The sequence below is a fragment of the Aphanomyces astaci genome, assembly GCF_000520075.1.
Source record: "Aphanomyces astaci strain APO3 unplaced genomic scaffold supercont1.20, whole genome shotgun sequence".
In the NCBI taxonomy this organism is placed as follows: Eukaryota; Oomycota; class Saprolegniomycetes; order Saprolegniales; family Verrucalvaceae; genus Aphanomyces; species Aphanomyces astaci.
The window spans coordinates 400,641-417,806 of NW_009798283.1; the positions used below are offsets into that span (position 1 = coordinate 400,641).

The 17,166-nt window shown below is 48.3% G+C and overlaps 5 protein-coding genes across 14 annotated transcripts; 2 read left to right on the forward strand and 3 right to left on the reverse strand.

Moving 5' to 3' along the window:
• The first annotated feature begins 10 nt into the window (after window positions 1-10).
• Window positions 11-5,879, forward strand: H257_08791 (hypothetical protein). Of its 8 annotated transcripts, XM_009834837.1 has the most exons (13): window positions 11-121; window positions 174-525; window positions 581-969; window positions 1,324-1,594; window positions 1,754-1,935; window positions 2,393-2,664; window positions 3,349-3,676; window positions 4,202-4,380; window positions 4,590-4,710; window positions 4,873-4,875; window positions 4,934-4,992; window positions 5,096-5,293; window positions 5,376-5,879. In XM_009834837.1, the coding sequence occupies exons 1-12, from the start codon at window positions 62-64 to the stop codon at window positions 5,106-5,108; spliced, it is 2,229 nt and encodes a 742-aa protein (XP_009833139.1). In that variant the 5' UTR covers window positions 11-61; the 3' UTR covers window positions 5,109-5,293; window positions 5,376-5,879. The 8 variants fall into 8 exon arrangements, with proteins under 8 accessions (XP_009833139.1, XP_009833137.1, XP_009833133.1 ...); XM_009834835.1 differs by having other exon boundaries at window positions 4,861-4,992; XM_009834831.1 differs by having other exon boundaries at window positions 4,873-4,992.
• Window positions 5,880-6,004: 125 nt separating this feature from the next.
• Window positions 6,005-6,590, reverse strand: H257_08792 (hypothetical protein). The gene has a single exon (XM_009834839.1). The coding sequence runs from the start codon at window positions 6,464-6,466 to the stop codon at window positions 6,011-6,013; it is 456 nt and encodes a 151-aa protein (XP_009833141.1). The 5' UTR covers window positions 6,467-6,590; the 3' UTR covers window positions 6,005-6,010.
• Window positions 6,591-6,631: 41 nt separating this feature from the next.
• H257_08793 lies at window positions 6,632-12,322 on the forward strand. 2 transcript variants are annotated; one of them, XM_009834840.1, is made up of 5 exons: window positions 6,632-7,230; window positions 7,390-7,745; window positions 7,809-10,070; window positions 11,303-11,490; window positions 12,058-12,322. In XM_009834840.1, the coding sequence occupies exons 1-5, from the start codon at window positions 6,681-6,683 to the stop codon at window positions 12,236-12,238; spliced, it is 3,537 nt and encodes a 1,178-aa protein (XP_009833142.1). In that variant the 5' UTR covers window positions 6,632-6,680; the 3' UTR covers window positions 12,239-12,322. The 2 variants fall into 2 exon arrangements, with proteins under 2 accessions (XP_009833142.1, XP_009833143.1); XM_009834841.1 differs by lacking the exon at window positions 12,058-12,322 and having other exon boundaries at window positions 11,303-11,648.
• Window positions 12,323-12,336: 14 nt separating this feature from the next.
• H257_08794 lies at window positions 12,337-13,430 on the reverse strand. Of its 2 annotated transcripts, XM_009834842.1 has the most exons (6): window positions 13,349-13,430; window positions 13,195-13,297; window positions 13,033-13,131; window positions 12,788-12,965; window positions 12,594-12,713; window positions 12,337-12,517 (listed from the first exon to the last, which is right to left on the reverse strand). In XM_009834842.1, the coding sequence occupies exons 1-6, from the start codon at window positions 13,395-13,397 to the stop codon at window positions 12,386-12,388; spliced, it is 681 nt and encodes a 226-aa protein (XP_009833144.1). In that variant the 5' UTR covers window positions 13,398-13,430; the 3' UTR covers window positions 12,337-12,385. The 2 variants fall into 2 exon arrangements, with proteins under 2 accessions (XP_009833144.1, XP_009833145.1); XM_009834843.1 differs by having other exon boundaries at window positions 12,337-12,713.
• A 1,483-nt stretch (window positions 13,431-14,913) lies between these two features.
• Window positions 14,914-15,663, reverse strand: H257_08795 (hypothetical protein). Its single transcript, XM_009834844.1, has one exon. It carries the CDS (start codon window positions 15,634-15,636, stop codon window positions 15,016-15,018), a length of 621 nt encoding a protein of 206 aa, XP_009833146.1. The 5' UTR covers window positions 15,637-15,663; the 3' UTR covers window positions 14,914-15,015.
• Between the last annotated feature and the right edge of the window lie 1,503 nt (window positions 15,664-17,166).

The window sequence follows — 17,166 nt, forward strand, 5'->3', positions numbered from 1 at the left end:
GAACGTAGAAAGTCAAGATCTCGGAAACTTCCGCCCGCATCAAAAGGTTGCGAGAAGAAGGATGGTGTCGGCGCGTGAAGTGGCGCAGGTCGCTGTATATGGGGGACCGCTGGAGAAGAAGGTACGTGCAGATCTAGCGCCATAGAACCTCGTGACAACGCCATGAACTTCAGGGACGGACGGGATGGAAGAAGAAGTACTTCTACGTGACGACGACCCAGTGGATCTACTTTGATTCGATGGACGCCACGACACCGACGTTTGCGATATCTGCTACGGAAATTGTGTCTGTGGAAGAGCTTCAGGCGGCGAATGCGACCTCTGGGGACTCGAGCCATAGCGCTCCGTCGACGTCGTTCACGAACAAAGGGTTTGCGTTCAACGTGACGGTCGGCAAGAAGAAGACCGAGCTACGCGCGGCCACCGAGGACGACCGCGACGGATGGATCGGGGCGTTGATGCCGTACGTTGCAGACGTCGCTCCTCTCTCCGCCACGCACTCGCACCACCCCAAGTCCCGCTCCCGTGCGTGTGCATTGTCTCATCCTCCACGTTTTCCTACCCATTCTCGACATGTTAGGAGCGGAATTGGCCAAGGTGGCCGACTACATCAAACAGCAAATGGCCGTTCAAAAGAAGAAGACGTCGTTCACGACCCACGACGTGTTACAAGCCCTGGGCAGGAAATTCCCTGACTTGAGTGACACTGACCTCTTGGCGTGGGGCGAGGCCTTAGTGTCTGCCCAGCTATTGCTCGGCCCTTCCACTGCGTTTAAGGACACTACAACGATCTCGTCGTTGCGCCTTCCAGACAAACTAGCCAAGAAACTCAGTGCCTCGGACAGGTCCAAACTCAGCGACCTCATGAGCTCCCCCGACTTTGACGCCAAAGCATACGCAGAATCATTTCTCAAGCGCAATCCGCCCGACAAAATCGACAGCCACTGCCACGTGCTCTTGGATCAAAAGGTATGACGTTGTTGCGCCACAACGTGCGACGACCAACAACACTCGTGTGTATGAATGTATGTATATATGAGGTTTAGGGTCCAGCGGCCAATGATTTATATATTGTGCTTTCGAGTGAAATTTCGTGTTGTGGCGTGGTGTCTCGTTGGAATTTAATCGATTTGATTGGCTACCTCAGATGAGCTCAAAACTATTAGCCAATCAAAACTTTCTCAATGAAATTCAACAACCAATCAGATCGATTGTGGATCGGTTTCGTCGGCGCGATTATTCGATTGCACTCCCTCCCCAAATTTGTATCAAATCGACAATATATATATATTGTTTCTTGTGATAATATTCATATGGCCCTAGGACGTGATCATCCACGAACTCAAAGCGGACATTTGCGCCAACTACACGACCTTCTTGGCCGCATCCACGGAGATCCGGCACATGGAAAACCACGTCAGTCTCATGCGCGCCGCGATCGTCGACTGCAAACGCGCGCTTCAGTTGCTGCAAAGTCGTCCCACATGCATTCCTGCCATTGTGTCGTCGAATCATTGCTCAGCAACGTCGTTGGAATCGCCTGCTTGTCCACACAATTCGCTTGGGGAGGGGGGAGTGGTGGTTCACGTACCTGGTACGCTGTCACAGATGATTTTTGTGTGTGAGTAAATGGGTGACCATTCCGTTTCCATATGTCGACGTGTGATTGCCGCTCTGATACATCCATCCATGCATGTACCATCCAAAGTCCTCCTCGATTGAAAGATAACCACCATGTGTGACATGGTTCTAGGCCGTTCGCCCTGCACAGCTGCGACCTCCGCCTTGTCGGCTTCCCATAATAATAATATTAATATTGAGCAGCAACGCCTCCAGGATGCACGGGATGACTTGGCGCATAGCTTGGACATGCACTTGTTTGAAAACGACTTGGACGCGTTTGTACATCTTGTCGTGGCTGCCAAGGCCAACCCTGTACGTTGAAATATATAACCATCCCCAGTCATATTCTTTTATATCTATATTTTTGGAATTATGCCACTAACTAGCGTTAAAATATGATGAAGTCGATATATTGTGCTTTCGAGTGAAATTTCATTATTGTATTGTGGCGTGGTTTCTCGGTGGAATTTAAATCGATTTGATTGGCTACCTCAGATGAGCTCAAAATTATTAGCCAATCAAATCCTTCTCAATGAAATTCTACAACCAATCAGATCGATTGTGGATCGGTTTGGTTGGCGTGATTATTCGATTGCACCCCCGCCCCAAAAATTTGTATATCAAATCGACAATATCTTGCCTACGCTTTTTACTTGATATCATCATGGTGTGACTACAGTCTCTAGATAAGCCAAGACACACACCACATCCTGTGGATATTTATATATATATACTTTGAAATATATATATATATAAATGTCACGTCTAGGACGTGGCCGAGGTGGTGGCGTCCGCAGTCGATCGGTTTGTGCGGCATGTGGCGGGTGTCGACGGCGCGCACCGAGACCGACATGTGCTGCATCTGCTTGAGCTGGACCAAGTCGTACCCGCGACCGCCTTGTGTCTGGACGGGTACGCGCGTCGCATGGTGAGCCAGGTGCACCACGTCACAGCCACGGGACACGTGGAGGCGTATGTGCTGGCGCTGTCCCGCGCCGTGTTTACGACGCTGCTCATGTGCTACCAAGACTTTCTCGTCGTGTACGAAGATATATTCTCATTCCCTTTCTCTATTAGTCTATTGTATCTGAGTTGTGGCAGTATTGGTTTATGATGATGTATACACTTGGTTGAAACCAGAGCGAAGACGACTGACTTGAGAGTTTTGATTCGGTCTCGAAGATATTGGTAGCTTGTGTAATGTTGGTGTAGTACACTTATAGTCGATTGGATGCCTGGGATGTTCACCGGATTTATATCATATATATATATATATATGTGGATGACTGGTGGATGTGTATATCACTGGTATATTGTCGATTTGATACAGATTTGGGGAGGGGGTGCAATCGAATCGCGCCGACGAAACCGATCCACAATCGATCTGATTGGTTGTTGAATTTCATTGAGAAAGTTTTGATTGGTTAATAATTTTGAGCTCATCTGAAGTAGCCAATCAAATCGATTTAAATTCCAACGAGAAACCACAACACAATGAAATTTCACTCGAAAGCACAATATATGCTATATATACACATTCATCCGTCAATAACGACCACGCCGCGGGCATGGGGTAGTAGACGGGCTGTACATGTATGCGTACGATATATTTATATATATATATGTATGTATATATGTCGAGTGCCATGTTTAGAAGTATATGTTGCCGATATATTTTTCCATTCTTCGTTCGGGTAGATGGATGACACTTGTGGGTATTTGTAGGTTTCACGGACACAAGAGTGGTCCATTCGTGTCGTTTACGATGTGGATGACGGACCAGCTGAGTCATTTTGCGACCCAAGTGACTTTGCACGTGTTTGAGTGCAGCCCACCACCACCATCCATTTTGTCCCCCATCTCGCCATCGTCTGTGACAAAGGACGTGGTCGAGTTCAAAGCAGCCACAAAAACCATCGCAACGTGCCTTCGCAAAGTCTTTTACGGCGCGCGTCAGCTCGAGCTCGCGGGGCTGCCCATCGCCACGTACCTGGCGCCGCATTTTCAGCTCCCGCTGCAGCACTACATTCGGTCATATGTGAAAACGATCAAGGTACCAACAAGTACACCAGCAAAACAAATAGATAAATCTATGTATTTGCCAATTCTGTACGGGGATGATTGCAATTTTTACAATAGATCTATCTATCTACTTGGCAAGTGTGTATCGGTAGAATGACGAAGATGATTTGCATTATGATGTGGCGCTGCCGACGTAGTTGAAAGATGATTGACGATACTAGAACTTATTATATGTGCATTGTAAGGTGTGGAATTTGTCTTAACTGGCAGGATATATCCCGTCCCAGCTAGAATATATATATATAGCTTTAAAAATGTTTTGATGTTCTATACTTTGTTGTTTTCAACAGTAATTATATATCCTCGACGTATTTGTATTGTTACGTACCTCGGAGTATGCACTTCAAAGTATTTATATATATATGTTGTGGCTGTGAAGTATGTTTATTGTTACGTACCTCGGAGTATGCACTTCAAAGTATTTATATATATATATATATATTGTGGCTGTGCGTTGTTGCTGGACTGTAATATTTTAATATTTTCTTTTTTATAGTGGAAAACCAAAGACGAAGTCAAGCGCGAGCGGTGGGAACTTGTTACGATGACGCTTCGGAGCGACGACAAGCACAAGGACGTGGCGATGGTCAAGAGCGCGCGCGTATTTGCAGGGTACGTTCAGCAGTACCTGCGGGACATGGTCAAGCTCGTGCACCCGTCGTGTGCGTCGTCGCAGTACGTACATATATATATATATATATATATATATATTAGCACGTTGTTGTTTGAGGATGCATGCGTGTGTTTGTTTCGATGGCGGATGGTGTATATTGTACGCATGATGGGATTCCTAGTCAAATATCTGAGTCTGATTCCAAACACCTGATTCTTCCAAGACGGACACTCGATATATATATATCGGATAATTCTGATTCGACCCGTAGCCTCCCGGAGATCCACCTCTCGATTTTGTACGAAAGCGAGCTCGTGGTTGTCCAGTACATGCAAGACATCAAGGCGGTGGTGGACAACCCAAAAACCACCACGTCAATTAAGTATGCACAGGTACACTTGATGTATATATATATATATATATAATAATATAAAGTACTCATTTAATTGTTCCAGCTTGGATATATGTCTATACGAGTATAAAAATTAGAGCTATCAAAATGAGAATATTTACACTTGACTACAGATGACGTACTAAATTAGTGTCGTAACTAGGTGGTGAGTATGCTCCTCACATTGCAATACATTGAACAAGACATTTTCCCACGGGTACAAGAGGTGCTTCAAGGCGTGTGTCCCTCGTCGCAGATCGAAAAAGCGTCGTTCGGGTCCAAGGTAGTTACAATTATATATATATATATCAGTCTGTCTGCGACATGGTTTTTCTCTCGACTGAATGTGATATAAGACGTTTCTTACGAGTTCTGAAACGTCCAAGGTGCGTTCGTTAAGCGACGAGATTGCGAGCGTGGCGCTGGTGCGACTGGCCAAAGCGCTAGTGGGCAACAGCATGCGGTGGCCAGAGCTCCATTTGGGCCAAGAAACCCTGCCCAATGATGGCGCCAAGTCGATGTTCGTTACGAACGTTCAAAACGATTTGTCCACTGTCCCGCCTGATCACCTTGAACAAATCGTGGTACTATTCATTGTTCTGGCCATATCTTTCCTGTATCTTTGTATGGTTTTATGTGGGTTTGGTGGTTTGATGGAGTACTTAGCGACATGCCGAGGAAGGCGATGACGTGGCAGCGAGACTGGTCGACTTGATGTTGATGGAAATCGCCAACGACGACGTGACGTGGACGGCAAAGGCGAAGGCAGTGGGCAGTGGTGGCGCCAGTCAGTTCCTCGCCGAGGTCCGGATGCTGTCGAACGATGCCAAAACAGTGCACTTGATCGAGCAAAAGCTGCGGCAGGCCATGTCCATCTGTCCTACCGGCGGGAAAAAGCCGCCGACGCTGGCGCCAGATGCATGGTTCGCGCAGTACCAAGTGGCGATCGCGGCCAAGACTTAACATTGCCTGACACATGCTAGTGGATGAGTGTTGTAGGAGGGGCCAATCTGAATGACAACCCTTGTAAACGTACGGCCCATACCTGTAGGAGCAAAGAACGATTCCCTTGTCATAGAATACTGTGCGAAGGACTAGAACTACCTAGTAACGTTATGGTAGATGCTCGCAGTAGAGTATTGGCTTGCATAACCACTCATGTGTTCGCACTGCAGGATGGTATAATGATGGCACACGTTCCAACTGTCTACATTGCCGAACGCTATATTTGGTGAAGTATCCGGATGAGGTTGCATTCCGGATACCACGCCACTTGGTCGCCAATATTATACAGAGGGGTGTCACAAACTATCGCCGCCGCCACCGACTCCATGTTCAAGGACGTGTTCCCTCCGCGTCAGCGCATCTACAGCAATGCGAGCGAGTCGGCCTTGGACCAGTTGACGGAACTCCAGTCGCTCGTGAACCGACTGGAACGAAAGGTGAAGGAAGTCGAGTGGCAAGTGACCGTGCACAACGCCTCGCCGACTATTCCGCGGGCCCAACTGATCGAATCCAAGAACTCGCTGGCGCAGATGGTCGGCTCGTTGGACAAGCTCCAGTACAGCGGCATCGACGGCGTCATCACCGCCCAACTCAAGTCGGGAAAGGACTGTGTGCGCGACCAGCGCAAGGCGCTTAACAAGCACTGCGAGACTCTGCGCGCCACCATTCTGACGCTGCACGAGCAGCTTCTTGTCCATGTCTCCAGCGCTTCGTCGTCGTAGACCCACGCCCGATGGACACCCTTTAATCATTATCTACATTACCCTGCCAAGGACCATCGGTGCGTGCATTGGTGCATTCACAGTCAATTCAATTTAATAGTATGCCAGATTTTGAATATTTCCTAAAAATTGGCTCAAATACGTTCATTTTTGCAGTTAATAGTATAATAAAATGTTGTATCAAAAAAATATTGCCTGCGTTACGCGTGGTGCAACTGTTTCGCCCTTCATCATCGACACAGTCATGGCGACGACGAAGACATCCAGGACGCCTCGCTTTAGAACACAGAGCGACTGCTACACGAGTGGAGAGCGGGAGCGAGCATGGAGGAGGTCTCTGGCAGACGATCTTGGACTGGATGAAGCATTCCGTGCCAGTTTGAACGGCATGACGTCGTCGGATGGCCGGCTGTCGTTAGGCGCGTCACCTCAATCCAGCGATCGTGTGGACTTCGGAAAACTGTCCGACACAGCGGCGGAGATCCTGAGCGATGCCAGGCTAGTTCGAGGCGGGAAGGAAGCCAAGCTGTACCAGCAAACTGTGTGTGTGTCAGACGAAGGCCGCGTGTCTATCACCTCTGCCGACGGTAGCGCCGACGTGCAGACGATGCTCATTGACGCACAAGATGCCCTCGCCATGGGCGAATCCAACGAAGACGATAAAGATGACAATCGAGGGTTGCATGCACTGGCGCCGGAGCTTGTCGAGTGGGAAGGCGTGCTCAGCAAGCGGTCCGAGTGGCTGCGGCGATGGGAAAAGCACTACTACGTCATGGTCGGCACGACCCTCAAACGTATGTATGATATCTATCACATATATATATACATATTTCCCTCCCATCGTTCTCTATATATCGCCATCCATGCCTTGCATATATATGGTCATCCTCCTGTGAAAATCTTGTATTCACCCAAACTCGATGTATATATATATATATATATACATCCTGTAGGCTTTGCATCAAAGGAAGCGTTCATGGCGACGTTACAGCAATCGCCAGTGGAAGGCCGCCCGCCGCCGCCGTCGTATGTGATACAGGGCGTCAAGGAGGCACCCGGTCGAACGAACGGGTTTGTCTTTAGCTGCCACGACGGCAAAACGCTGCAGCTCACCGCGCCCACGGCCATCGAGCGCGTCATATGGATGCGGCTCGCGCAGGAAGCGATGGCGTCCCTGCCCGATCTGCCAGTGTTTCCGCTGGAAATCGAAGAGTTTTATGCCATGTTGATTGTCCTGTACACGGCGCACAGTGGCAACTGGCGCACGTCGGGGGACATGGCGGTGACGCTGCCGCCTCCGTCCGAGCAAGTACGTACCGTGTCACACATGATCGTACCTGCCCGTATCACAGACAACCCCTTGATGTGGTAGGTATTTTCTCGTTTCTTTCGGCTGCTCGATCGAGATATGTTGGTGTCGTCGAATTACCCGCCGTCCGTGCCATTTTGCGGGTCTTTTCGTGGCGCGAGTGGATTTGTGACGTTTCTGCACACGTTTGCATTGCATACCAACTGGAGTAACTTTAAGATCGAAGGCATCGCGATGGAGGACATGGTGGCCGTGGCGTCTGGCAAGGAGGAGCTCGAAAACGTTCGCGATCGGCGCAAGTTTGTCCAGAACTGGGTGCACAAGTTCAACTTTGCCAAAGACGGCCGCCTCATCAAGTTTGAAATCAACGGCGACGTCGTGGCCGCGTCCGCCGTGTACAAAGTACCCGGCGCCGCCACCACCCTCACCCTTCCCCAAGACTTTCACGAGGTGCAAACGCCCCTCTCGGGCACCCTCACGGTCCGCGTATTGCAGGGTTCGGGGCTCAAACTGCTCTCGTCGTCCACTTCGACTGTCAGTAGCCATAGCATTTCTACCAAAAAGAGCTCCAGTACCTTGCACGACCCCCGCGTGGTGCTCAGTCTAGCGCTGGGTGACCACACGTCGCATCTTGGCGTGGCCGCGGCGCCCGTGTCTTGTGCCACCACGGCGCCATCATTATCCGTGTCATCCCTGTCGTCCACCGCGTCGTCCTACTTGCTACCGTCCACATTAACGCGCAAGTTGAGTACGAGTTTACTCCTACGGTCAGTTTCTGCCCCAATGTCCAGGCCACAACAACCAGACGCAGCCCACACACCTTTGCAGATGCCGCCATCGATCGCCAAGCCATATCCGTGCATGACGGATGCCGCGCGCAACAAAGCGCAGAGTAGCGGCGGCGGCGGGGACCTGTCGGCGCCCGTGTGGAACGCCGTGCTCACGTTGCCGTTTGAGACAGTGCAAGGCAGCATTCGGCTGCTCGTGGATGTCGTCGACATGAGCCCGTCGAAACCGCCTGTAAAAGTAGGCTCTGCGTTTGTCAACGTGGCCAAGTTTATCATGGAGCAAGCCGCCGCAACGACGCCTCGTCAAACATCATCTGCGACAGAGCAAACGTCGAATCCTACCAATCCATCCAATACAAATACGCAATGGGTGACTGTGAGCACGACCCGCGGCGAGTTTTGCGGCCGCGTCCAGCTGTGCATTTCGTGCACGTTAACTCCCCATCCGGACAAACAAGTGGCCACGACGCCTTTGGCTGTGGCCCAGCTCATGCAGTGGAAGAGTAGCAGCAGTAGCAGCGCCAAGAAAGATGACATGCCGAGCTTGAATCGCCCTGGGTGGTCACAGATGAACCTCAACACGGACGACGCCACAGCAGCTGATTCGTCTAGCAGCTTGGACGCGCTGGTCAAGTCGCCCGCCGGCAATAATGCCAATACCACAGACCCGCTCCAGCCGAAACTATGCGATGACGACGCAACCATGCACGTTTATACAGTATGCGGCGCGCCATTTGTGATCCCCCAGCACTACCACCTGATCAAAGTGTGTGGGCGGGGCGCGTATGGGATTGTCATCGCCGCGACCAACCAAGACACGGGCGGCAGCGTTGCCATCAAGAAGGTCATCGACTGCATCTGGCACCCCCATCAACTCAAGCAGATCCTCCGCGAAGTGCGCCTTATGCGGCACCTCTGCCATGCCAACATCCTCTCGCTCATGGATTTGATCCCACCGCCGTCGTACCAGGACTTCCGCGACGTGTATATGACTGTGGACTTGTTAGAAATGGATTTGCATCGGATCATTTACTCTAAGGAAGTGCTGAGCGACGACCACATTCGGTACTTTGTGTTTCAAATGCTCAGCGGACTCCATCACATGCACGCGTGCGGCGTGCTTCATCGCGATCTCAAGCCCAGCAACCTCCTTATCAACTCGGACTGCCAGCTCAAGATCTGCGACATGGGGCTGGCTCGCCCCAAGGACATCGACGACCTCGGCATGACCGAATATGTTGTCACAAGGTGGTACCGCGCCCCAGAGCTGCTGCTCGGCAGCGCCTACGACGAAGGCGTCGACGTGTGGGCTGCGGGTTGCATCATGGCCGAGATGCTGGGCCGCAAGCCGCTGTTCCCTGGGCGGAGTTATGTCCATCAACTCCAGCTCATCATGAACGTCCTGGGCGTGCCGGAAGAAGTCTCATTCAAGGAAAACCCCCAAGCGCAAAAGTTCAAGGGCCGCCAGCTGCTTAGTCGGACGCCAACCCGCCAAGGCATCGACACCACCATGCTCTTTCCCAACGCCAACCCCGAGGTAATAACTATTGTCTTTCTTTTACCCCTAACATTTGGTTGACTTTGGATTCTTGGCCAACTATATCGATAACCTTTGTCCTGACTTTTGTAAGATCGTCCGGTATCACACTAATTTTTCAGTCACACATGAATTTGGTGTTGGATAATTTGATTGGCCACTTGATACGAGTTCTGGGTTTTGATTGGTCGATTTTCGATTGTCTGCCGATTTGGTTATTCTGCTCATACGATTGAGAACCCAAACACTCCAATTTCGAATATATCGACTTGACAATAATACCAATATCGTTCGGTCATTTACTGATGGATGTATGTATTGTCTACGTATCGTGCGACGTCGTGGTGTCCATTTGGTATTTCATATCGGGTATATATATATATATATACACACCCGATATATATATATATATTATATATATACATATTTGGGTTGAATTCGCATCCATGTTGTCGTGATTGAATGTTGGATCGCACGACCATCGTAGTTGTCGATCCGGGCACCAATCTCTCCCATTGGACAATCCGAACTTACTTATCGCTGATTGGCTACAATCTCTTTTCGATTTTCTACTGGAAAGGGTTAAGTGGATATTGACCAATCAGATGTCTCGGCTCTATTTGTGCTCGCTTGACTGTGCACGAACCAAGGAAAATTGGGAAATTTGATTAAATCGACAATATTGAATTGTATAGTAAACATATTTGGGTTGTGTGTTCTAAAGTGCATATCAACGACACATACGTAGGAGTAATTCCCAAATCATTTCAAACCGTTTTGCTGCGAGTTGGCTCGTTTTCGGTTTTGTATGGGGCAATGCTAAATTCGGTTTTTCGTACCCTTGTATTGAATTCTATTATAATTAAATTCGCGTTCTATATGTCATAATGCAGGTGAAAAAACAACAAATTTACCGAGGAGTAAAAAAGAAAGAATCATTTATTGTGCTTTCGAGTGAAATTTCATTGTGTTGTGGTTTCTCGCTGGAATTTAAATCGATTTGATTGGCTACGTCAGATGAGCTCAAAATTATTAGCCAATCAAAACTTTCTCAATGAAATTCAACAACCAATCAGATCGATTGTGGATCGGTTTGGTTGGCGCGATTCGATTGCACCCGCTCCCCAAATTTGTATCCAATCGACAATAACAAAAATTGTTGTGCTTTGCCTCATGTTTCTTTCTTTTTTCGATAAATTCCGTATCTGTCAGCTCATTCTCGCTCACCGTAGGGACTGGATTTGCTGTGGAAACTTCTCGTGTTTGACTCGTCCAAGCGCATGAGCGTTCAAGAAGCCCTGCGGCATCCGTACTTGGCGTCGTACTACGTCGAATCCACCGACGACAGCCAAGTGGAACGATTTCACAGCTTTGACTTTGAAGATTTGGGCGAAAACGACCTCAAGGAGCTCATGTTTCGGTGCGTGTGTTTGAAAACTTATCTCTCGTATATAGAACCATTATATTTGATGGAATGAGTGATCAACGAACTCGTGGTTACGCCATATTCGACATGATTGTGGTGGTGGTGGTTTGGTATGATTCAGTTGGTGTTATTGTCCATTTACCCAAAATTTGGTTGACTTTTGGGCTGATTCGCACCCAAATCTATCGTCCGATTCTTTGTTGTAGTGACCTTTATATGTAAAATTCGTCCAGTCTCACACTAATTTAAGTCACACACTACTTCAAGGTTGAACTGGTCGAAGAGTAGTGGATAATTTGATTGGCTCCTAGATTCGTGATCTGGGTTTTGATTGGTTGACCGATCGATTGTCTGCCGATTTGGTTATTCTGGTCATTCGATTGAGCAAATCGACTTGACAATATATTGTTATTATGACGAGCACGAGTTGCTCGGATTGGTCCATCGAAAATGGATCGTCGCTGATTGGCTCTCTATATATAATATTGACCAATCAAATGTCGCGGCGAGAGTTTTCGAGGCTTTTTTATCGGCCATTTATACACAATATAAAAATCATAGGGAAATTTGCCATTTTCACCCCGAAGAAATGGAAAAGCGCGCCAAACAAATGGCCGACATGCCCAAGGAAGAGAAGCTGCCGCCGGGATGGGTCAAGCGAGAAAGCCGAAGCATTCGGGGCAAATTTTACTACTCCCACGCCAAGCGAGGGGTCAGTACGTGGGTCAAGCCCACGCAGTAACGGACGCTTCGTAGTGTGGAGACATTTGAACCGAGTAGAATAATATGCCACGACACATAATATAATAAACCACCCATGCGATGTAATAAAAATAAAAAATTGTATTCCATCCCAATATGGCAGTATATATGGCGGTGAGAAATGGAGTTAGCTGGCTGGCAATGGCGCCATGGACGTGGTGGATGATGAGGCTGTCGTGGAAGGATTCACGTCGGTCGAGGGACCGGCGGGTGATGGCTTGATGGAATCGGCCCAAAATGGCTTGTATGTATGGCCATCCTACGTACATATGTACGTACGGACAGTTAGTGAATCAAAACGCATCTTCACGGTATGCAAACGGAATGTAATGTACGCGGTGATGGGGTGCGAGTTTGCCGGTGGTGTGGTGGATTATTTGGTGCGGGAGGAACAGCGAGTCGACAGACTTGGCCCGAAGCACTCGATCGTCCGTGCTCAACAATAGCGGGTCGTTCTAGGAGTCCCATGACGTGCGCTGATATTAGCACTTCAACAGGATGGACGATCAAGAGTGGATGACGGACGTACGGTATGCAAGAGGCCGAGGGAGCTATACATGTTCAATGGATCCACCGATGCGCTGCTGAGATGCCGCATCGTCTGTGTGTGCTGGAGGAGCAAGCTGCGTCGACGAGGTTGAGGGGAAGGTGCTGTTGCAGGGAGAACCGTCTCGCCATGGAACGAATCTTCTTCGCCATCCGAATCGCTGCAGAACATCATGTGAAATGACCATCGCAAGGGTAGATGTCGTCAAAATGGAGAAGTAAGTACACCTGTGGTCCGTGTCCACGACATGCTGGTAAAAGTCACGAAGCAGCCGGCTACCGGTGGTTTCGTAGGCGGGACGAGGACTGAGGATGGACGATTTGGCGCTACTTGAATCAAGGGAGGGAATTGTGAGCATGCAACATGTCATTGACTTGGACGTTTATTACCTGGACGACAACGATGCAGTCGAACCAGAGCACGAGTCATGTTCGTCGTCGAACGAGTGCATGCGTTGCAGCAACGGCGACTTGTGGCCGGTCATGCCGTCGTCTATCAAGAGACAGTCATCTCATGGGGTCTTTGACAGGATGGCGGACGCACCAGCATGGTCATCAGGGCTCGTGCAGCATCCGATCAACGCATTGCCCATGGTAATCGTTTGCTGTCGTGCGTTGGATCTGCTGTGGAAGTCGCATAAAATGACCTCGTCCGATTGGCTGCGTGTCAAGATACACTTTGAATTCAACGGGGTACCCTAATTTTCAAGCTTGACTTGAAATAAGTATAATAAGGGTAGGGGGCCCCTGGAAAACAGTGTTGAAGTTATTTTTACAGGCATACTATATATTAATATTAATAGTACTTCGAAGTATTATGCTAGGTCGAGAATGTTGATGACCACATGCATCCTGATGGCGACATTCGCCATGCTTGTTTCTGCGATGTATCGGCAAAGGACATTGGCAAGTTCGCCATGAACGTACTACTAGCAGTACTAGTACACTAGTATGCAACGACAGTAGAATGATGTACTGTATGCAACGTCCCATACATGTTGGTAACGTGGACCATTCTCCACTTGATGTCGTCAACAATTTGTTTCGAACTGTTTATATTTTTTGTCAATATATTGATTGGAAAAAAAGCCAACTTGATCGGGTGTTATGGTGTAGTGCTTCAGAAATAAAATAGCATCTCCAACGCCGGTCCCTATCCAATGTACTAGTACTACTAGTATGTACTACTCTGTGCTTTATTATACTATTAATAGTAGTGTACATTTGAGCAACCCCAGGGCCAAGTTACGAATTTCGATTGGCTGTCATCGACCTCGTGATATTTTAATGAAGCAATTCGTTTATAAAAAGCAGAATAACAACCACTAAAAATAGTCGCACCCAACGTTGACCTGATCAGCAGAAGTTTCCACCAATGAAATGGATGTAGTGTGCCGTATACGGCGTTTGATTGGTATATATCCACCAATTACATCGATGCATTTCGATGAAGCAGCTGATTTTGCTTTGATTGGCTAAAAATACTGTTTCGTGACTCACCAAATGTACATTAAGGATTTATCCGTCCCTCCCCTGGGGAATCCGGATATCAAGGGCTGCGTAGGAAGACGAGGACCGAACTTCGAAGAAGATCGGTCGCCAATGAAATTGTTTCAATCCAACCAATGGTACTTCAGCGAAGTTTGGCTCAAAGATATGGCCCATATCTTGTCCCAGACAAACATTTTATATGTAATTTTTGTACAGTATACATTTCACGGTATTAAATTGTGCTTCAGTCGATTTCTCCAATAATCTACCCTGTCCAAGTTAGGTGAAAAGGACAATAGTATTATCACTTCGATAAGAAGACAGCGCCCAAAGCGTAAGAGGTTTACTGTACAATAACGCACACCTGCTCGACCAGGGGCGGTGTGTAATCTTCGGTTTTTACTTCGCTCAACACGTAGTACCTCGTGCTTCGACCGAGCTTCTTCGAAGTTCGGTCCTCATCTTCGTACGCAACCGTTGTTATCCGGATTCCTCAGGAAAGGGACGGACCCTTTTGAGCTAAGAAACCGATGCAGCTATTTTCCCTCCCCCTCATCTGGCAGATGACAATAGTTAACAGTAAGGACCAACCAAAACGTACGGCGGAGTACAAATTTGTTCTCACGGATCAAAATATCTTCGTATTTATAGCATAATATTTTGGCTTTCTACTTGCGATGATAATTGGAGGAATTCGGCTGATGAAGTGCACCGGAATATTTACTTGTACCCTGGCAGTACGTCGCGAGGAACGAGGGAGCAGCAGCTGCCAGGGGTCATGGCTTGAACATGTGTGGACATTTGAGCGATGGCACAGCAGCCGCACCAGGTGATGGTGCATGCATCCGTGAACAACGAACCGGAAATGCCAAACAAGTGCCGCACGCGGTAACGGAGGACGGATAAAAGTCCGATGAAGACAACGGAGCACGCGGTGGCGATGGCATTCACGGCAGGACGCTGTAGGAAACTCAGGCTGAAGCTGGCGACGTAGAAGAAGCCAGCTACGAAGAGGACTGTCACAAACTGGCCAAGCCCGATTCGATGCGCGATGTGGCTAACGGGGATACAGGGGACGAAGACGGAGAGTAGGCCCAGGGTCAAGTTCGTCGAGGACCCGTCGAAGAGGCCGGTTCGCCACTCGCACAACGGAATGCCGTTTGCGTCTTGGGTTTGCTCGCCGGAAAGCGTCGGGATGTCGTCTTGGACGATCGCCAGCTCCGTATCATCGTATATGTCGAGCTTCTTTGAGTCCTTGGACATAGTTGAGTCATGCGTCGTGAACGCAACTACGTTCGGCGTCGCCGCGGATACGCTGGACGCTCGCTTCATCTCCAGCATGATGGGTAGTGACCACTTTGCTTATTGGTGTAACGTTATGTTTGTTCGTGCCTATCTGCGGCCTAACACACCCTACACCTACCAATCCAAACTTGGAAGGATTATGATTGGCTATTCTTACATTAAACAAACAATTTATGACTAAATAGGAGTAAAACGTGCCTAATTAGAAGAATTCCAACGATGCACAGCATTACTCCACGTAAATCCCAATAGCTTACTTCGAAGTACTACTGAGAACCATTGTTTATCCCTGGGATATCTGGGTTTTTCCTTGCATTAGCACTATCATTTCAAATAACCTCTCATTAAAACAGCTCCACTGTTGTCGCGGACTGTCAATGAGGGAATTACAGTATCCCATCCGGATACACCTTTTCGCCCGTACTCCGACCTACCCCTGGTGAGTACATACGATGCTAACAGTAAATTCCCGGGGCTAACTGCATCGCTAACGACTGAGATGCACTTCATAAGAGGTGAGGTGGGTCGTGCGTACAAAATTTCATATAAACACGCATATTGTAATATTTTCTGAGAAAATCAACAGTGGAACGGTTTACATGTTAATGAGGGAATTGTCCAGCGCGACGTAAGCATACCCAGTGTGTATGTGAACATCTGAGCGAACGACTAAACCAGTCCGTGTCTTTATTTAGTGTACATTTGTCACATATGGGTGTGGTTTAATATAATGTACATTTGGTTTGGCCAATGAGAGCCACGTAAAAAATATTTTCAGCCAATCAAAGCATAACCAGGTGTTTCGTCCAAATGCATCGATGTAATTGGTGGATATCTACCAATCAAACGCTGAGTATGGCACGCTACGTCCATTTAATTGGCGGAAACTTCTGCTTATCAGATCAAGGTGGGTGCGACTATTTTCAGTGGTTGTTATTCTGTCATTTATGAACGAATCGCTTTATTAAAATAACAGCAGGATCAGAGCGAACGCCAGCTTTCGGCAGCCAATCGAATTTCGCGATTTGGCACATAGGTCGCCGTGATAGGTCAAATTTCGTCCAATGTACATTATAAAAAGACACGGCGTAGTACATTTGTAACGTTAGCAGCAACCCACGATACCGGTACAGTAGTAGGTCACCAAACCAGTTTGTCGTTGATTTGGAAAGAATGTGTGATTGACCCAGGTACTGTATGGCCTCGAGTTTATATAATATCCATAAGCAACTGATTGAAAACTGAACAATTACCCAAATGGAATAGAATGTACGCAATGACGAATCATCAGCGCAAAGACTCAGTTATTTCCTACTACGTACTACAGTAGTCCCCCAGAATAGGGAACCTTTGATTCCGATACGTTTTAAGAGGTATCACTACTGCTCAGGTATAAAACTAAAAAGGTATTTTCGGAGCTATGAAGTACTTCGCCCCTCCCCTTGCTCTTGGCCATCTCGACCGCGGTCTCGTCGACTGCGGCTCCAGCTGGGCCACTGGCCCCCACCTCGGACGAAAGTGAGGTGGCAACACCAGAGTGGCATACCCATCTTCTTAGCCTTCGCG